Source organism: Acomys russatus, chromosome 25 (genome assembly GCF_903995435.1).
Source record: "Acomys russatus chromosome 25, mAcoRus1.1, whole genome shotgun sequence".
NCBI classification, from domain to species: domain Eukaryota; kingdom Metazoa; phylum Chordata; class Mammalia; order Rodentia; family Muridae; genus Acomys; species Acomys russatus.
In genome coordinates, this window is record NC_067161.1 from 51,392,902 (window position 1) to 51,413,630 (window position 20,729).

The 20,729-nt window shown below is 43.2% G+C and overlaps 1 protein-coding gene across 1 annotated transcript in view; it reads left to right on the plus strand.

The window, feature by feature from the left end:
• Rabep1 (rabaptin, RAB GTPase binding effector protein 1) overlaps positions 1–20,729 on the plus strand; it is a 100,003-nt gene that overhangs the window by 56,575 nt on the left and 22,699 nt on the right. Inside the window, 4 exon segments of the mRNA XM_051168470.1 lie at positions 11,647–12,114; positions 13,323–13,427; positions 15,060–15,176; positions 20,204–20,302. Of these exon segments, the coding sequence (XP_051024427.1) occupies positions 11,647–12,114; positions 13,323–13,427; positions 15,060–15,176; positions 20,204–20,302 (789 nt within the window).

A 20,729-nucleotide genomic window follows, 5' to 3' on the forward strand; every position in this document is an offset into this window, starting at 1 on the left:
TAGTTGAACAAATGTCCTTGTTGTATGGTGGAGCATCTTTCAGGTACATGCCCAGGAGTGGTATAGCTGAGGTAGCAGTATTCCCCATTTTCAGAGAAAGCGCCAGATTGATTTCCAAAGTGGTTGTACAAGTTTTCACTCCCACCAGCAATGGAGGAGTGTTCCCCTCCTCACATTCTCACCAACATGTGCTGTCACTTGAGGTTTTGATCTTAGCCACTCTGATGGGTGTTAGATGGAATCTCAGAGTCTCAGAGTTTTGATTTGCACATTTCCCTGATGACTAAGGACATTGAGCATTTCTTTAAGTGTTTCTGAGCCATTCTATATTCCTCTTGTTGAGAATTCTCTGTTTGGCTCTGAACTTCATTTCTTAATTGGTTTATTTGGCTTGGTGGTATTTTGGATATTAACCCTTGGTTGGATGTATGGTTGAAGCTCTTTTCCCAGTCTGTAGGCTGTTGTTTTGCTCTGTTGGCAGTGTCCTTTGCCTTACAGAAGCTTCTCAGTTTCATAAGGTCCCATTTATTAATTGTTGATCTTAGAGCCTCAGCTGTTGTAGTTCTGTTCAGGAAGCTGTCTCCTGTGCCAATGAGTTCCAGGCTCTTCCTCACTTTTTCTTGTAACAGATTTAGGGTGTCTGGTTTTATCTTGAGGTCTTTAATCCACGTGGACTTTTAGTTTTGTGCATGGTGATAAATATGGATCTACTTGGATTTTTCTATATGCAGACATCCAGTTAGTCCAGAACCATTTGTTGAAAATGCTATCTTTTTTCCATTGTATGGATTTGGCTTCTTTGTCAAGAATCAAGTGTCCATAGGTGTGTGGATTTATTTTTGGGTCTTCTATTTGATTCCATTGATGAACCATCCTATTTCTATGCCAGTACAATGTCATTTAAATTACTGTTGTTCTATAGTACAGTTTGAGGTCAGGGATGGAGATTTCTCCAGATCATCTTTTATTGTACAGGATTGTTGTAGCTATTCTGGTTTTTTTTTTCAAGGTCTTTAAAAAATTGTATAGATATATACTTTTTGTTTTGTTTTTTGTTTTTGAGACAGGGTTTTTCTGTGTAGCCTTGGCTGTCCTGGACTTACTTTGTAGACCAGGCTGGGCTCGAACTCATAGTGATCCGCCTGCCTCTGCCTCCCGAGTGCTGGGACTAAAGGCGTGCGCCACCACGCCTGGCTTTGTATAGATATTTTGATAGGGATTGCATTGAATCTGTAAATTATTTTGGTAAGATGGCCATTTTCACGATGTTGATGGTAACCCATGAGCTTGGGAGATCTTTTCAACTTCTGATATCCTTTTCAATTTCCTTCTTCAGAGTCTTGAAGTTTTTTTTTTTTTTTTTTTTTTTTAAATATAAGTATGTTACTTGCTTGGTTAGAGTTACCCCAAGATACTTTATATTATTTGTGGCTATTGTGAAGGGTGTAGTTTCTCTTATTTCTTTCTCAGCCCTTTTGTCATTTGTGTATGGGAGAGCTACTGACTTTTTTGAGTTGATTTTGTATCCAACCACTTTGGTGAAGGTATTTATCAGCTGGAGGAGTTCTCTGGTGGAATTTTGAGGGTCACTTATGTGCACTATCATATCATCTGCGAATAGTGGTACTCTGACTTCCTCCTTTCTGGTGTGGGTCCCTTGGTCTCCTTTTGTTGTCTGACTGCTCTATCTAGAACTTCAAGTACTGTATTGAAGAGATGTGGAGGGAGTGGGCAGCCTTGTCTAGTCCCTGGTTTTACTTTGTTTTTTCGAGACAGGGTTTCTCTGTGTAGCCTTGGCTGTCCTGGACTTGCTTTGTAGACCAGGCTGGCCTCAAACTCACAGCGATCTGCCTGCCTCTGCCTCTCAAGTGTTGGGATTACAGGTGTGCGCCACCACCACCTGGCTTTAGTCCCTGATTTTAGTGGAATTTCTTTTATCCATTTAATTTAATGTTGACTATTGGCTTGCTGTATATAGCCTTTATTATGTTTAGGTATGTGCCTTGTGTCCCTGATCTCTCCAAGACTTTAAACACGAATGGGTATTGGACTTGGTTAAATGCATTTTCAGCATCTAAGGAAATGATGATCATGTGGTTTTTACTTTCAGTTTGTTTCTATGATGAATTACATTGATGGATTCCCGTATATTGAACCATCCCTGCATGTCTAAGATGAAGCCTACTTGGTCATGGTGAATGATTTATTTGATGTGTTCTTGGATTCAGTCTGCAAGTATTTTATTGAGTATTTTTGCCTAGAGAAATTAGTCTGAAGTTCTTTTTCTTTGTTGGGTCTTTGTGAGGTTTAGGTATTAAGGTGACTGTGGCCTCATAGAATGAGTTTGGTAACATTCCTTCCATTTCTATTTTGTGGAGTAGCTTGAAGAGAATTGATATTAGCTCTTCTTTGAAGGTCTGGTAGAATCATCTGGCCCTGGGCTTTTTTTTTTTTAGTTGGGAGACTTTTGATGACTGCTTCTATTTCTTTAGGAGAAATAGGACTATTTAATTTGTTTACCAGATCTTGATTCAACTTTGGTAAGTAGAGTCTATCAAGAAAATTGTCCATTTCCTTTAGATTTTCATATTTTATGGCGTATAGGCTTTTGAAGTAAGGCCTAACGATTCTTTGGATTCTTCAGTGTCTGTTGTCATGTCTCCCTTTTCATTTGTGATTTTGTTGATTTGGATAGTGTCTCTCTGCCTTTTATTCAGTTTGGCTGAGGGTTTGTCTATCTTGATTTTCTCAAAGAACCAGCTCTTGGTTTTGTTAACTCTTGAGTTGTTCTCTTTGTTTCTAATTTGATTTCAGACATGAGTTTGATTATTTCCAGCTTCTACTCCTTTTGGGTGTTTCTGCTTCTTTTTTCCTAGGGCTTCCAGATGTGTTGTTAAGTTCCCTGTATGAGATGTTTCCAGCCTCTTTATGAATGCACTTAGTGCTATGAACTTTCCTCTTAGCATTGCTTTCAATGTATCCTGTAAACTTGGGTATTTTGTACCTTCGTTTTTATTGAATTTTATGAAGTCTCTAATATTCTTTCTTTATTTCTTCCCTGACCTAGTTGTCATTTAGTAGTCATTTAGTAGAGAGTTGTTCAGTTTCCAAGTGTGTATAGGTTTTTTTTTAATTTAGTTTCTGTTGTGGTTGCGGTCCAGCTTTAGTCCATGGTGGTCTGATAGGATACAAGGTATTATTTCAGTCTCCTTGTATCTCTTGGGTTTTGCTTTGTGACCTACTATATGGTCAATTTTGGCGAAGGTTCTGTGAGATGCTGAGAAGAAGGTACAATCTTTTGCATTTGGATGAAAAGTTCTATAGATATCTGTTAGGCCCATTTGATTCATGACATCAGTTAGTATCATTATTATTATTTTTCGGTTTAGCTTCTGTATCACTGACCTATCCTTTGGTGAAAGGGAGGTGTTGAAGTCTCTCACTATTAATGTGTCGGGATTGATGTGTAGTTTAAGCTTTAGGAATGTTTCTTTTACAAATGTTGGTGCCCTTGTATTTGGAGCATAGATATTCAGAATTGTGATGTCATCATGGTTGAATTTTCCTTTGATAATATGAAGTGTCCTTCCTCATCTCTTTTGATTAATTTTGGTTGAAAGTCTTTTTTATTAGATATTATAGCGGCTACTCCAGCTTGCTTCTTATGTCTGTTTGCTTGAAGAGCTTTTTTTTTTTTTTTTTTTTTTTTAAAAAGACATATTTATTATGCAATGCTCTGCCTGCATGTACACCTGCAGGCCAGAAGAGGGCACCAGATCACATTATAGATGGTTGTGAGCCACCATGTGGTTGCTGGGAATTGAACTCAGAACCTCTGGAAGAACAGCCAGTGCTCTTAACCGCTGAGCCATCTCTCCAGCCCCGTAATGTCTTTCTTTGTGGCTGAGATGTGTTTCTTGAATGCAGTAGAATGTTGGGTCTTGTTGATGCATCCATTTTGTTAGTCTGTGTCTTTTTATTGGAGAGTTGAGACCATTGATACTGAGAGAGATTAATGACCAGTTATCGTTAGGCCCTTTGATTTTGATGTTGGTTGTGGTAGTGTGTTTGTCTTGTTTTTGTTTTGCTAAACTGATGTTATCTATTTCCTGTGGTTTTCCTGGGTGTAATTAGCCTCCTTGGGTTGGAGTTTTCCTTCCAGTATCTTCTGTAGGCTTGGATTTGTGGATAGGCACTGTATATTTGTTTTTGTCATGGAATATCTTGTTTTGTCCATCTACGGTTATTGAAAGTTTTGCTTGGCATAGTAGTCTGGACTGGCTTCTGTGGTCTCTTGTGGTTTGCAAGACCTCTGTCCAGGCCCTTCTGGCTTTCATGGTCTTTGCTGAGAAGTTGGGTGTGATTCTGATAGGTTTGTCATTATATGTCACTTGGCCTTTTTCAAAACCTTGCTGCTTTTAATATTTTTTCTTTGTTCTGTACATATTGTGTTTTGATTATTGTAGGCTCCATTACCTTAACAATTTTACTTCATTATGAACTTATTAAACGAGGGTACCTCTTACAACCCAACTAGCCTAAATAATAGGGAAAGGAGAGTAAGGAAAACAAGAATGAAACCTGGGTATCAGTTCCTAGGAACAATTCTCCTGGCGTAGTCAGCAGGATGTAAGCCGACCATCAGCTCCACCAGAGTTGCTGCTGGAACCTGGAACAACTGAAACCTGAAGCCTCAGCTGAGTCCAAAGCCTTGAGGCTTTCCCTGGAGTGGTTCTCTCTTGGAGCATCTCGAAGTGCAGGGATGAACAGCCAGAAAGCCAAGCCCCAACATAAAGCCCTGCCCTTTGCTTTGGGCCCACATATATATCCTCTCAGTTTGTTCAAGGATGTTTTTCAGCTGGCAACAACCAAGCCCCAATACCACCACGAAGTGGTTTGACTTTTTAAGTGGAAAAACATCCTGTTTTCTCACATCCAATAATAATTAAGGTAATTGAGCCAAGAGATTATTGTGTGATGGGAGGATTTTCTTTTCTGGCCTACTCTATTTGGTGTTCTGTAGACCTTTTATATGCTTATAGGCATCTCTTTCTTTAAATTGGGGGAATTTTCTTGTGGTTTTGTTAAATATTTTCCATGCCTTGGAGCCGGGCATCTTCTCTTTCCCAATTCTTACTGTCCTTAGGTTTTGTCTGTTCATCGTGTCCTTGATTTCTTAGATGATTTATGTCAGGGATTTTTTTTTTTAGATTTAACATTTTCTTTGATGATTGTATCAAATTCTTCCATTGTATCTTGTACACTTGAGAGTCTCCCCGTTGTGTTGTGTTGGAGATGCTTACCTCTGCAGTTCCTGTTTTCTTCTCTAAGTTCTCTTTCCAGACTTTCCACAGTTTGTGCTTTTATCCTTGCTCCCATTTTCATCTTCAGATCTTGAATCATTTTGATATCTTCCACCTGATTGTTTGCATCTTCCTGAATTTCTTCCAGTGATTTCCTTATTTGCTCTGTCATGGCATCTCTAAGGCCCTCAATCTGTTTGGCTGTATCTTCCTGTGTTTGTTTATACATTTTATTTGTTTCCTCAATTACCATCTTCATTATGAAGGATTTGAGGTCATTTTCTTGTGTTGTGTTTGAGTTTCCAGGGCTGATTGCTTTGGGATAGCTGGGTTCTGGAGCTGTCATAGTATTTTGGCTTTTGTTGTTTGTGTTTTTATGCTGGTCTTTAGTCATCTTGCTGTTTCTGGTGTTGGGTGGTAGTTTCCGGTGTCCTTCCCTGGCCATTGAGAACAGCTCCTAGGTGAGTGGCTATAGGTTGAGACCCCTCACCTGTGGGGATCTGGGGTCTCCATGGATCAGGCGGGTGACTTGGGTTCACATCCAGGAACTTTCCGTGGATTGGCTGGGTGGCTTGAGGTTAGATCCACTTGTGCTGTACACCATGGGGTCTCCTCTGGGCTCTAAGACCCAGACACTGTTGCCTTGTGGCCTACAGTTCCCTCTGAAACACAGGGCACTGGTGCTTCTCGCTGGCCGGCTAGTTAGGGTCTGGAGCTGCATCTTCACCTGCATGGACCTGGGAACTCTCCGTGGATTGGTCCAGCGATCTGAGATCTGATCCACCCGTGCTCCACACCTTGTGATCTCCCTGGCCTAGCTGCCCCAGACCCTGGTGTGCTGCAGCACACAGTTCAGCCTGAGGCAGAGTGCAGGTGCAGAATGCTGGCCAGCGTGTGGGTAGGTTTTGGTGACTGTGCCCATCCTACATTGGCCCTGGGGCCTTCCGTGGATTGGCCGGGGGTGATCCGAGGTCAGATCCAACTGTGCTTCCCACCCTGGAGTCCCTCCTGGGCTAGCAGACCTAGATGCTAGTGCTCTGCAGCCTACTGTTCAGTCCAAGACACACACAGTCTTATATGTAGAGCACAGATACAGCTTGCATGCAGGTATGTGTCCAGACTCTGGGGACTGCGCACCAACCTGCAGGGACCCAGCGACTCCTCTGTGGACCAGCTACTAAATATGGAGATGCAGTTTTAACACAGCTGGATGACAATCATTAGATGTTCCTTTACTGGTATTTCCAAATATTTATTTTTTAATTTTTTATTAATTTATTCTTGTTACATCTCAATGGTTATCCCATCCCTTATATCCTCCCATTCTTCCCTCCCTCCCATTTCCCCCTTATTCCCCTCCCCTATGACTGTTCCTGAGGGGGACCTCCTCCCCCTGTGTATGCTCATAGGGTATCAAGTCTCTTCTTGGTTAGAACAAGTCTTTAAATGATAGATTTTTTTTCTTTTTGAAGTAAAACTGGGGGATTGTTAGGTTTTTGTTTTGTTTTGTTTTTTTCAAGATAGGGTTTGGAGAGATGGCTCAGAGGTTAAGAGTACTGTCTCCTCTTCCAGAGATCCTGAGTTCAACTCCCAGCAACCACATTTGGCTCACAACCATCTATAACAAAATCTGTATACATAATAAATAAATAAATCTTAAAAGGAAAAAAAAAAAGATAGGTTTCTCTGTGTAACCTTGGCTGTCTTGGACTCACTTTGTAGACCAGGCTGGCCTTGAACTCACAGAGATCCAGCTGTCTGCCTCTCCCAAGTTGTGGGATTAAAGGCATGCACCACCACACCAGCTGAGAATTTGTTTTTTAAATAATAGATTTAAGTACAGAGTTAAGGGGTTAGGGGAAAGGATAAGACACATTCAAATATAGGCTTTTCAAGAGTTGCCTGAGGGGCAGAGCGATGGCTCAGCTGGCTGCTCTTCTAGAAGTTGTCCTGAGTTCAGTCCCCAGCATGCACTTGGTGGCTTATAAACCATCTATAATGAGATTTGGTGTTCTCTTCTGGCCTGCAGGCAGAATACTATATACATAATAAATAAATACAAAAAGAGTTTCCTAATGTCTTTTTATACATGATATATATGTATGTATGTCGTGTCTTTTATGTACACATACACACAAATATGTATAAATACAGGTGTTTTGCCTGTATGTATGTCTATGCACTATGTGCGTACAGTGCTCACAGAAGCCAAAGAGGGCATCAGGTCCTCTGGTGCTCCAACTGCCAGTGCTCTTAACCATGGAAACTTGGGTCCAGCCCTGATGGGGCTCTGGCTGAGCTTGCCTTCAGGGTTCCTCCTTCCTCAGCTTCTTCAGAGTTGGGGTCGACCACAGATGCTTGTCTGCCACTCGTTCCTTCCAGCATGAGGGTGTAAGTTCTGAGAACAGAAGGTGAAGTTCGCCAGATTGCATTGACTCTTCGAGAAGAGTGCAGGTGCCGGGAAGGGAAGAAGAGAGAGGCCCAGGGGTGCAGGGTGTCCGGTGACCTGCCTGTGACCTGTCATCTCATACCCACAGCGTGGCAACGGTGTCTGCATCGATCTTTCTACCTTTAACTTCTCATATTCTGTTGTGCCCTCAGCGTTACTGTCCAGTTCCCTTTCTTTCTTTCTTTTTTCTTTTTTTTGTTTGTCTTTTGAGGCAGGGTTTCTCCATGTAGCCTTGGCTTTTCTGGACTCACTTTGTAGACCAGACTGGCCTTGAACTCACGGAGATCCACCTGCCTCTGCTTCCTGAGTGCTGGGATTAAAGGCGTGCATCACCGTGCCCAGCAAGTAGAAATTCTTAACATAGACTGTTGAAACCATTTGCAAGACGAATTTTCTTCTCAGTATGGGTGTGTGTTTGTACAGGTGCGTGCAGGTACCCACAGTGTCTCAGATACCCACAGCGTCTGGAAGAGGCCATCAGATCCTCTAGAGCTGGAGTTAAAAGTCAATGTGAGCTGTCTGACATGGATGCTGGGTCTTCTGCAAGAGCAGCACATGTTTTTAACCACAGGGCCATCTTTTCAGTCCCAAGAAGGATTTCCTTTAAACAAACAAACAAACAAACAAACAAACAAACATTTATTTAGTATGGTGGCTCCTCAGCATGAATGTGGAGGTCAGAGGACTGTTCTTTCCTCTCATCTTGTGGGACCCGGGGATCGAACTTAGGTCTTTGGGCTTGGTGGCACATGCCTTTCTTTACCACTGACCTATCTCTCTGGTCCAGAAAGAATCTCCTAATAGCCATATTGGTCATTCTCTTGTGCCCCACTGTCCACTTGACATGCTGGGTCCTTCACGTGGAATGCTTGCCTTCCTGTCTGTCAGAATTGTGTGCAGCCTTCACAGCTCACACTGATGCTCCCTCCGTCGCAAATGGAACCCTCCTAAACTTAGTGCCTGTGGGGCCAAAAACACCTCTCTTCTCAGTCAAATGGCCCTTCTAGCTTTACCTCTTGTTTGTGCTTCATTATCATTGGGCCTGTCAGCTTGTGGTCCTCACCTACAGTTTCATACTCACTAGGGTTGTAGCTACAGCTCAGTGGTTGATGCTTGCTTATCTTGTGTAAGGCCGCGTCTGCCTTCCAACATTGGAAAGGTGGAGGTTCAATCATACACACCTCCCTAACTTACTTACTTACTTACTTTCTTTCTTTTTCTTTTTTTTTTTTTTGAGACAGGGTTTCTCTCTGTAGCCTTGGCTGTCCTGGACTCACTTTGTAGACCAGGCTGGCCTCGAACTCACAGCCATCCACCTGCCTCTGCCTCCCGAGTGCTGGGATTACAGGTGTGTGCCACCACCGCCTGGCAACACCTCCCTAACTTTCATCTCCCTTCCCAGCAGGTGAACAAGTTACAATTAAGTTGAATAATTTCCCTAACAAGTGTCTTGTTTTTGTTTAGTTTGAAGATTTACTCTGAGTCATATACAGTTCAGTTCCTGGTGGCTTATATTTTCATTTTTATTGATAGTTTAACATTAGAAAAGTTTTTTTGGGGGCTGGAGAGATGGCTCAAAGGGGATTTTTTTTTTTTTTTTTTAAATTCTAGGAGACACTGAAAAGAGGATGCTGTTGTTTTTATAAATTTTTGTTTGTTTGTTTGTTTGTTTTGGAGTACACACTAAGAACTGCTTGGCTGATTTTGGTCTGCATTTTTAGTACTTACGACTCCCAGGAGAATGTCTGTATTTTTATGTGCAGCCAGATATTACATGGCATCATGCAGCAGTCTGCCCAGGAATGGTTAGAAAACAGGAAAGGAGAATTGTGAGTTATAAAGAAGTGTTTCTTGGGTTGGAGAGATGGATCAGCAGTTCAGAGCACTCTCTCCTCTTCCAGAGGTCCCGAGTTCAGTTCCCAGCAACAACATGGAAGCTCACAACCATTTATAATGTGATCTGATGCCCTCTTCTGGCACTTTTGAGACCTCTTATTTTAGTTGAAACCTTATTTTTGAAACATCTTTATTTTGGTACATAGAATATGCTTTTTCACTGTGAAAGTAGTGGGAAAATATTACGAAGCATTTGTGAAGTGCAGGAAGGGCCAGGTGTATAAAACAATGCTCTGACCGCCCAGAGACAACTGTCCTGCGTGCTGGCACATGCCGTTCTGGTTTTTTTGTTTTTAATGTTCTTTTCCAAAGATAATATAAACATGTTGCTTTGTACAGTAGCCACCAGTCTGCCTTAATCTCTTGTGCGTTTCTCCGCAGTTGATGTGAGGAAATGCACAGAAGGTGCATGTGCAGCGTAGACTGACCTACGTGGTCAGTGACTCGCAGTTACTGCCTGTCTCTAGTTTGAAGGCTTTTCTATCACCCTATGCAACGGAGAGACCCTCTGCCTCTTCCCCAGCCTCGTGCAGCCAGTCGGCTATGTTGTTGTGTTCTGTGCATTTCTCATAGATGGAGTCATGTGATGTTCACTGAATTTTTGGTTTCTTTCCTGTGCTTTGCATTTAATGTTACACCTTGCTTGAAACGCGGCTCTGACCTCCTGCTTTTCTTCCTGCTGTGACCACGCCTTCCTTTGTTCAGACCACCAGTCCTGGTGTTTCTCATTCACACTGCCCTTGGCCACCTTCTGTTACTCTGTAGGATTTGCTGTTCACCTTTAGTTACCTTTCATTTTTTTGGAAACGAGTCTCAATTCTGTTTAGCCCTGGCTGGACCAGAGCTCTGCACACCGCTCCCTTCCAAGTGCTGGGATTAAAACTGCATTTAGTTATCTTCATATGATGTTTACTTACAATTGTCTGTCCAAAGACTTCTGTGTCTGTCTGTCTGTCTGTCTTGTGAATGTCTGTACTTGGGTCTTCAGCTGACACTTCACACTTAACGTATCCGATACTAGTAGGCGATGTTTGCCAACTCATTTCTCAGTCAAGATGTTTCTTGAGGTCCAGAGCATGGAAGTCATCTCTGACTTGCATGGCTACGTACAGCATGATAAGTGCCTGTTTACTTGCTTAAATTCTCAAGAAACTGTGTATGTCTTAAAGTTAAAAGTTGTACGCCAGGTGTAGTGGTGCACGCCTTTAATCCCAGCACTTGGGAGGCAGAAAAGGTGGAGCACTGTGAGTTCAAAGCCAGCCTGGTCTACAAAGTGAGTCCAGAACAGCCAGAGCTGTTACACAAAGAAACCCTGTCTCAAAAAGCCTGTGTGTGTGTGTGTGTGTGTGTGTGTGTGTGTGTGTGTATGTATGTACGTACGTACGTGTGTGTGTGTGTATATATATTTAGAAGTTGTATTCTGTTCACTCTAACTTGTGCCTGAGTAGTGCCAACATACAAAAGAAATTTATTTGATAAATGGTTGTTCAGTGATTATGTGAAGGTAGCAAATTGATTATTATGTGTAATGTTTGCAAAATAGGCTGGGCATGGTGGCAAATGCCTTTAATCTCAGTACTTGGAGGCTCAGGCAGGTGGATCTCTGAATTTGAGCCCAGCCTGGTCTATAGAGTAAGCCCTGGGACAGCCAGGACTATACAGAGAAACCCTGTCTTGAAAAACAAACAACAAAGACGGGCAAGCTGGCACATATATGTAATCCCAGCACTTTAGGAGGCAGAGGCAGGCAGATCTCTGAGTTCGAGGCCAGGCTGTTCTATAAAGTGAGTCCAGGACACCCAAGGCTACACAGAAAAACAAGAAAGAAAGAAAGAAAGGAAGGAAGGAAGGAAGAGAAACAACAAAAATAATATCTATATATACATATGGATCTGTCTATACCCTCTAGAATTATACTATATATAGCATATGGTAGCTTTTTTCCCTTGGGGCTTCAAAGAGCTATCTAACTTGAAAATATATATGTTCACATTTCAGGAGCATTTGGACAGCACCCATGGGTCAGTCCATTCCTTAGATGCAGACTTGCTGTTACCATCTGGAGATCCATTCAGTAAATCGGACAATGACATGTTTAAGGATGGGCTCCGGAGAGCTCAGTCTACAGACAGCTTGGGGACCTCAAGCTCATTGCAACCCAAAGCTTTAGGCTATAACTACAAAGCAAAATCTGCTGGAAATTTGGATGAGTCGGATTTTGGACCACTGGTTGGAGCAGATTCTGTGTCTGAGAACTTTGATACTGTGTCACTTGGGTCACTGCAGATGCCAAGTGGATTTATGTTAACCAAAGATCAAGAAAGAGCAATTAAGGCAATGACACCTGAGCAGGAGGAGACAGCATCCCTCCTCTCCAGTGTGACCCAGGGTGTGGAGAGCGCATATGTGTCTCCCAGTGGTTACCGCTTAGTGAGTGAGACGGAGTGGAATCTCCTGCAGAAAGAGGTGAGTTACCCAGACCTTTTCTTTTGTTCTCTTTTGTTCTGAGACCAAGTTTCATGTAACCCAAAGCTAGCCTCCAACTTACTGTATAGTGAAGATGACCTTGAGACTCAGAGGATGACTCTGGGTCCTCCTGCCTGCACCTCTCCAGCGCTGGGAGTATAGGTGTGTGTGACCACAGCTTGCTCTCTTTTCACTCTGGAGGAATTAGGTAGCTCCGGTGTGCACTGTTGATTCAGTAGATGGTTTCTGGAGTCAGCATAGGCCTGCGTGCCAGCAAGTATGTATTAGCACATAGCTGCCCTTGGTCAAGTCTGCTTTATCTCTTCTATATAACTGTCACAGGAAGCTGGCTAGCCAGCGAGAGCAGCCTGAACTTCAGTTTACTGAAGCTAAGTGTATGCATGATCCACTTAGGTACCCTTTTTTTCTTTAGTTCTAAACTGCAGAAGTGGTTAAGCACCTGAGACAGAAAGTGGGTTTAAGGCGGACGGAGAAACATGGGAACGAAAAAAGGCAGCCTTGAAAAAGGGCAATCTTTCTCAAAGTATTTTCAAATTTAAAAGATGAGGTGTTAAGAATGTAAGCTGCATTTGTACACTGCTTTACAGATTCCCACGCCTTTCACATACCTCGTCTCTTTGAGCCTTATGATCATAACGAGGCAATCAGGTCACAACTGTCTCCAGTTACGGATGAAGAAACTGGCTCAGAGAGGTCGAGCAAAACCTGCGTTAGAATGTAGGTCCTCCGATGTCAGTGCTTTCTCTTACTCAGGGCTCCTTCTCTTTAAAGAAGCTCTCAGTGAGTAAGTGGAGCAGCCTGTCTAACCTAAGTAAGTTGTCCTTGAGCCATGCAGGACTGTAAAGAACATGCTGCTTCCTGTTTTCATACTCAGTGTGTCCCTGGAATTGGTGAGGGGGGAATCGACACTGCCTTTTCTTTTCTTTCTACTGGTTAGATGGTACTGAGTGCCTGATGCAGCACCTCTTGCTTGCTTTGTGTGTTCTTCAAATGTGGTGTTCTGTGGCCCTTGGTGCTACATCGTGTCCCTTGTTTTCCTACCCTACTTGTACTAGAGGTTATGACTTTTAGAATCTGACTTTGTATTGTAATTTCTTCTTGTCAATCTCTGAAGCATTTGTTCCTTGAGTATGAGACATAGAATTATTTTGTTTTGCCTGATAAGTGGTAATTTTGGTGCCCTTCAGGTACATAATGCTGGAAATAAGCTTGGTAGACGTTGTGATATGTGTTCCAATTATGAAAAACAGTTACAAGGAATTCAGATTCAGGAAGCTGAAACAAGAGACCAGGTGAGTTTCTTTAGAGCCACAGAGTCATCTTTTTTTTTTTTTTCTTCCCCCATCTGCTTGATGAAGTGAATGTATCTGGTTGTGGGATAATCTAGCACATGGTGGCTGATTTCCAGTGAGAGTGCAGTAGGATTCTGAGTGTCCATGCTTCACTAGCATGCGGACACCAGCCAGCTCAGCCCTCAGAGGTGCTAACAGCACCTTAGCGCCTTTTTGTGCCCCGTTACCGGAACACTTAAATCTGATGCTGGCCTGATCTCACCCTCACAGAGAACTGCATGGTGCAGAGATGAGGGAGGTAAGATTTACTGTGGCCTCTGACAGTAAAGGCTAGCTGCATGTCAGTGTGACCAGAATTTTTTTGCTTGCTGCCTGTTTGTTGTAAATTTGTTGACTTGATTAATGGTCATTTATAGAGCACAGAAGTTAAGTCTCTGCAGGCTTGAGCTGCTGGACTTGAGGATAAAGTTCTTCTCCAGATACAGAATAGACGCCTGGGAGCATTGGTGATGCGTAGAAAGCAATGCAGAACTAAACACCAGGAGGCGCTGTAGAAGTATGTCAGGAAAAGAGTATTTTTCTTTAGTTGTTATGAAGATTTTATTCCCTTTGCTATCAGAGAGTGAGGGAGGTTAGAATCATGATCTGGTATTTTAAGGTGTCACAGGTATTCAGTTCCTTGTCTTAACCTCTTATTGATAGCTTACAGGTGAATTTCTAAAGCTACTTATAAAACAAAGATAATATAGTTGGCCTCCGATCGCCTGATGTGTGAAAGGACTGTCTTGGATTCCTTAGTTATTTCTGTAGATGTCTATAGGTGCCTTTTGTTTGCCTGGTGTTTTGGTGGATCCTAGCAATTCAGAGACAGCTGAAAGATGGTTTGGCCCATTCAAAGTTTTCGGCATTACAAACCAAAACATGTGTTCAGGCCATCTTGTTCCTAGAGATGAACACGTGGATCAGAGAGGGTGTGTCGTTCAGCTGTGGGCTCAGGAGAGGCAGCGCTCGGGGAAGAACTAAGGGAGGAGAAAGTATATTCAAAGAGGGAGAAGTGCAGAGTCACGAAAGAGACTGACGTGTTCTAGGACACATGGCTGGTGTGGGGTTTATAAGCTAGTGTGAGAAGGAGCTGCACAGGCAGACCAGCACGAGACCAGTGAGGAAAGGTAATAATCAGAGAGGAGTAAGATTAAGCCTAGCAACTCTGGAGGCATTATTGCTTTTAAGTAGGAAAATCATTGTAATTCACTTTTATAAAATGTATAAGGTTCTTATGAATTGCAGATCAGAGGCAGGGGACGGAGTAGGCAGGGAGGCCAATTCTAGATCCTAGCAGAGAAGAGGTTTTCAAACGAGATCATGTATGTGAAAAGCTGCTGCTAACTGTAAAGCACAACACAGTTCTTGAGGTCGTTCATGGCTTTCTGAATTGACAAATCTATGGTACGTCTCAGAAAAAAAGATCTTGGAGTAATTTATTTTTAATTCACAAGAGTTGTGGGCTGTGGTTGTAGCACAGTGGTAGAGCCCTTGCCTAGCATGCATGAGGCCCAGGGATTAACTCCTAGTACCAACAACAACAGCAAACCCCCAACTGCTTCCTTCTGGTTGACTTTTTAAATTTTATAGGTGAAAAAGCTGCAGCTAATGCTAAGGCAAGCCAATGACCAGCTGGAGAAGACGATGGCAGAGAGGCAGGAGCTGGAGGACCTTACTAAGCAGAGCACTGAGGATGCCAACCACCAGGTGAGCAGCGCAGGAGAGAGGAGGAGCTTGTTAAGATTACACTCACAATTTAAAAAATATATTTTCTTTCTTTTATTTTGAATGCTTGCTAGTTCTCCCCCCTTGCTCTCTCACTGGCTCTTTTCTAGTTTTTCTTTCTCTTTTCTTTTTTTCTGAGATAGGGTTTTTCTGTGTTTAGGCCTGGCTGTCCTGGAACTTGTTAGACCAGGCTGGCCTCGAACTCACAGAGATCTGCCTGCCTCTGCCTCCCGAGTGCTGGGATTAGAGGCCGGTACCACTGCCCAGCTGCCAGTTTTATTTTCTCTGAGATAAAACTGATCTTTCACTGCTATTTTTTTAAGGTTTACTTATATTTAAATGTATATACATGTTTCTCCTGCATGTATATATTCCACAAGCACCCTTGGTCCCCTGGAAGGTCAGGAGTGGGGGCAGATCTCCTGGAACTGGCGTTATGGATGGTTGTGAGCCACTGTGTGTGTGCTAGGAACCAAACCCAGGTCCTTTGTAAGAGCAACACGTTTCTTAGCTGTTGAACCATCTCTCCAGCGTCTTGTTATCTATTGTTGAGGGGTTTTCTTTAGAAATAATAAGTTAATGAATTTAATGCATTTCTAGTGGCTCTGAGGGCTCTGGTTTTCCTTTTTGTTTGTGTGGCTGTGAGTGTGCGTCCGCTGTGGACTGCTTGTCTAATGCACGTTAAGCACTGTCTTGGATCCCTGGCACTGTATAAACTGGGGGTACACAGCTGTTACCTCATCTCTTGAGAGGAGGAGCAAGGCGGAGTTCAAGGCTGTTCTTGGTTATGGAATCGTAGGCCAGTCTGGCAATTTCAGACCTTGTCTCAAAAACCAAAACAAGGGCTGGCAAAAATGGCTCAGTGGGTAAAGGTGCATACTCTTAAGCCTGAGTTCAGTTCCTCCTTCTCTTCTTCCTCCTCTTCCTCCTCCTCCTCCTCCTCCTCCTCCTCCTCTTCATCACCATCACCACTGTCGTCATCATCACATCATTGGGTCATCATTGAGACAGGGTCTCCCTACCTAGCCCTGGCTGTCCTGGAATCATTAAGTAGACCAGGCTGGCGCTGACCTCAATGGAGATCCACCTGGTTCCCTGCCTCCCATGTGCTGGGATTAAAGGTGTGCGCCACCACTGCTCGGCTTGTTTTTTTTTTTTTTTTTTTGTTGTTGTTGTTATTGTTTTTAAAGATTTATTTATTTATTATTATGTATACAGTGCTCTGCCTGCACATACACCTGCAGTCCACAAGAGGGCACCAGATCACATAATGGATGGTCGTGAGCCACCACGTGGTTGCTGGGAATTAAACTCAGGACCTCCGGAAGAGCAGAAGGAGCCCTTAACTGCTGAGCCACCTCTCCAGCCCTCCTCTGTTTTTTTTTTTTTTTTTAAGCCAGTCCCTTGTGTGTTTGTATTAAGTCCTATGTATTCTACTAAAAATAAGTACTGAATGAACTGGGGGCAGAGTGTTTGCCTAGCATACATGGGGCCTCTGACTCATTCCCCAGGTCCACAGGCATGATGGCACATCTCTCTAGCCCAGCACGGTGGTGGTTGCCACAAGATGAGACTTTCAAGGGTATTTCCTTCTGCGAGGCAGGTTATGCTCTGACGCTCATAGTCCGAATCATCTTATGCAGTTACAGGATCTGACACGGTATAAAGTTTTGAGGATTAGATTATTTTAAAATGTTCGTTTCCGGGCTGGAGAGATGGCTCAGAGGTTAAGAGCACTGACTGCTCTTCCAGAGGTCCTGAGTTCAATTCCCAGCAACCACATGGTGGCTCACAACCATCTGTGATGCGATCTGGTGCCCTCTGCTGGCCTGCAGGTGTACGTGCTGGCAAAGCACTATATATATAATAATAAATAAATCTTTTTAAAAAAATGTTCGTTTCCGCTGGGCGGTTGTGGTGCACGCCTTTGATCCCAGCACTTGGGAGGCAGAGGCAGAGGCAGGTGGATCGCTGTGAGTTTGAGGCCAGTCTGGTCTACAAAGCGAGTCCAGGACAGCCAAGGCTACACAGAGAAACCCTGGCTTGAAAAACAAAACAAAACAAAAAAATGTTCATTTCCTCAAGAATGTGATCCTTCTGAATCTAACTTACCAGGTGTTTTCTTGGTGCATCCTAGATTTTCTACTTTTGCCACTCTGTCTGGCTCTCAGATGCTCTGCTTGGCTCCCTGTGTTGTAGTGGTCTATTTTAGAATTGGTCCTTTCAGAGAGCTGTGCTTAGCTGCTTAGAAGGCATGCCCATACACCGTGCCTAGACTCTGTGTTAGTTATCCAGGGCCTTCAAAGACACACACTTTGCAGAGCGGGAGGCGTTGGAGAGATGGCTCCAGAGGTTAAGAACAACACACTGCTCTTGTAGAGGACCTAAATTCAGCTCCCAGCATCCATGTCTGGCCACTGACGACTTCCTCTAACTCCAGCTCTAGGGGATCCAATGCTCTCTTCTGGCCTGTGCAGATGCTGCACTCACACGCACAGACCCAAACTCAGACACATACATATATACACAATTAAAAATACAGCTAAGGTATTTTGAAAAGATACATTTCACATTTTTATACAGCCTTTCTAATTGTCAATAGTGTTTTGTTGTTGTTGTTTGTTTGTTTGTTTGTTTGTTTGTTTTTTGGAGAGACAGGGTTACTCTTGTAGTCCTGGACTCACCTTGTAGACCAGGCTGGCCTCGAACTTAAAGAAATCTGCCTGCTTCTGCCTCCTGAGTGCTGGGATTAAAGACGTGTGTCACCATGCCCAGCTTGTCAATAGTTTTGTTTGTGTCACCCAATCTGTCATTATTTGAAACAAAATTCCACTTTTTTTTTGTGACAGGGTTTCTCTGTGTAGCCCTAGCTGTTCTAGAACTCCCTTTGTAGACCAGGCTGGCCCCAAACTCCAGAGATCCAGCCGTCTCTGCCTCTTGAGTGCTAGAAATAAAGGCACGCGTCACCACAGCCCAACTAGAAACAAAATACAATCATTTTTTAAACGCCTAGAAAAAATTATTTTTATTAGTTTTTATGTGATTAGTTTATAAATCATTCCCTCCCAAGGAATATTAACACTAATTCAAAACAATTGAGAGTTAAGTGGTATTAATTGGTCTTCAGTACCTACCTTAGAAGATTATCAACTCAGAAAGGATTCATCTGTCTTGTCTGTCTGTCTGTCTGTCTATCTGTCTATCTGTCTATTTTTGGTTTTGGGGGGATAGGATTTCTCTGTGTAGCCTTGGCAGAACTGGACTTGTTTTGTAGAGCAGGCTGGCCTCCCAACTTAGAGCTCCGCCTGCCTCTGCCTCCCCAGTGCTGGGATCACAGGTGTGCGCCCCTGCACCCAGCCCGTTTATCCTTTAAAGGTGTGCTGTCTCCTCTCCTTCTCTCCTTTCATAGGCATCCATTTTAAAGAAGTACATTTATTTGTCTGTGTGCACACACACACACAGCATACATGTGTGTATTTATTTGTATGCACACACGCACACAGCATACATGTGTGTGTTTATTTGTCTGTATGCACACACGCACACAGCATACATGTGTGTTTATTTGTCTGTATGCACACACGCACACAGCATACATGTGTGTATTTTTTGTATGCACACACGCACACAGCATACATGTGTGTGTTTATTTGTCTGTATGCACACACACACACAGCATACATGTGTGTATTTATTTGTCTGTGTGCACACATGCACACAGCATACATGTGTGAATTTATTTGTCTGTGTGCTCACATGCACACAGCATGCATGTGTGTGTTTTTTGTATGCACACAGCATACATGTGTGTTTATTTGTCTGTGTGCACACACGCACACAGCATACATGTGTGTTTATTTGTGTGCACACACGCACACAACATACATGTGTGTGTTTATTTGTCTGTGTGCACACACGCACACAGCATACATGTGTGTGTTTATTTGTCTGTGTGCACACACGCACACAGCATACATGTGTGTGTTTATTTGTCTGTATGCACACACGCACACAGCATACATGTGTGTATTTATTTGTGTGCACACACGCACACAGCATACATGTGTGTATTTATTTGTCTGTGTGCACACACGCACACAGCATACATGTGTGTATTTATTTGTCTGTGTGCACACACGCACACAGCATACATGTGTGTATTCATTTGTCTGTGTGCACACACGCACACAGCATACATGTGTGTGTTTATTTGTCTGTGTGCACACACGCACACAGCATACATGTGTGTGTTTATTTGTCTGTGTGCACACACGCACACAGCATACATGTGTGTGTTTATTTGTCTGTGTGCACACACGCACACAGCATACATGTGTGTATTTATTTGTCTGTGTGCACACACGCACACAGCATACATGTGTGTATTTTTTTGTATGCACACACGCACACAGCATACATGTGTGTGTTTATTTGTATGCACACATGCACAAGCATACATGTGTATTGCCGTGGCACGTGTGTAGAGATAGAGGACAACTTGCAGTAGTCAGTAGGAGTCAGAACCATGTGGGTTCTGAGGAGCAGACTCAGGTTGTCAGGCTGCACCTGCCCTCCCGCCCCAGGCTTCTATTTTTTTAATTGCTTTTTTTAGCCTCTTAAGAATATATCTATAACTAGGTCATGTGGGTTCTCATCATTTAAGGACCAATTACTACTGTTTGTTTTGTTTTTGTTTCTGTTTTTTGGGACAGGGTTTCCCTGTGTATCTCTGGCTGTCTTAACGCACTCTGTAGACCAGCCTGGCCTCAAGCTCAAGAGATCTGCCTGGTTCTGCCTCCCAAGATGTGTGCCACCACCAGGTACTGTTTGCTGATGTGTGTCAGTAATGCCCTGAGGTATCAGAAAGTCTTGCAGTATATATAGCAAATGCACACATAGATGAATAAAGATGAGTGGTTTCCGTTGGAGTTGTTGGGGAGTGATGGGATGAGGTTAGCTTCAGATCACCAATTCATAACTGTGTCTTCACATATGCATCTTCTGTTCAGATATCTGCACTGGCCCTGAGAGCCCAAGCCTCCGAAGCCTTACTTGAAGAGTTACAACAGAGCTTTTCCCAAGCAAAGAGGGATGCTCAGGAACAGATGGTAAGCTAGCGTTTGAAATGCACGCCACAGGTCACCTTAATGCCTGTTTTTGCTTCCTCAAAATTATCTTTAATATATCACCGTGCTCAGCTGGCCATGGTAGCGCACGCCTTTAATCCCAGCACTCGGGAGGCAGAGGCAGGTGGATCGCTGTGAGTTCAAGGCCAGCCTGGTCTACAAAGTGAGTCCAGGACAGGCAGGGCTCTGTTATACAGAGAAATCCTGACTCAAAGCCCCTCTCCCCCTCCGAGATACATATATATCTCAGTCACCCTGCTCAGAGTGGCTACTGTTACACACTCCAGGACCTACAGAACATTTGTGATGGCAAATACTGCACAGACTTCATTCCTTCTAAGCAGAGCTCCTTACTGTGTCCCATTTCATCTTTACTTTTTCTGACGTGAGAAACATAAACAGTAAACTA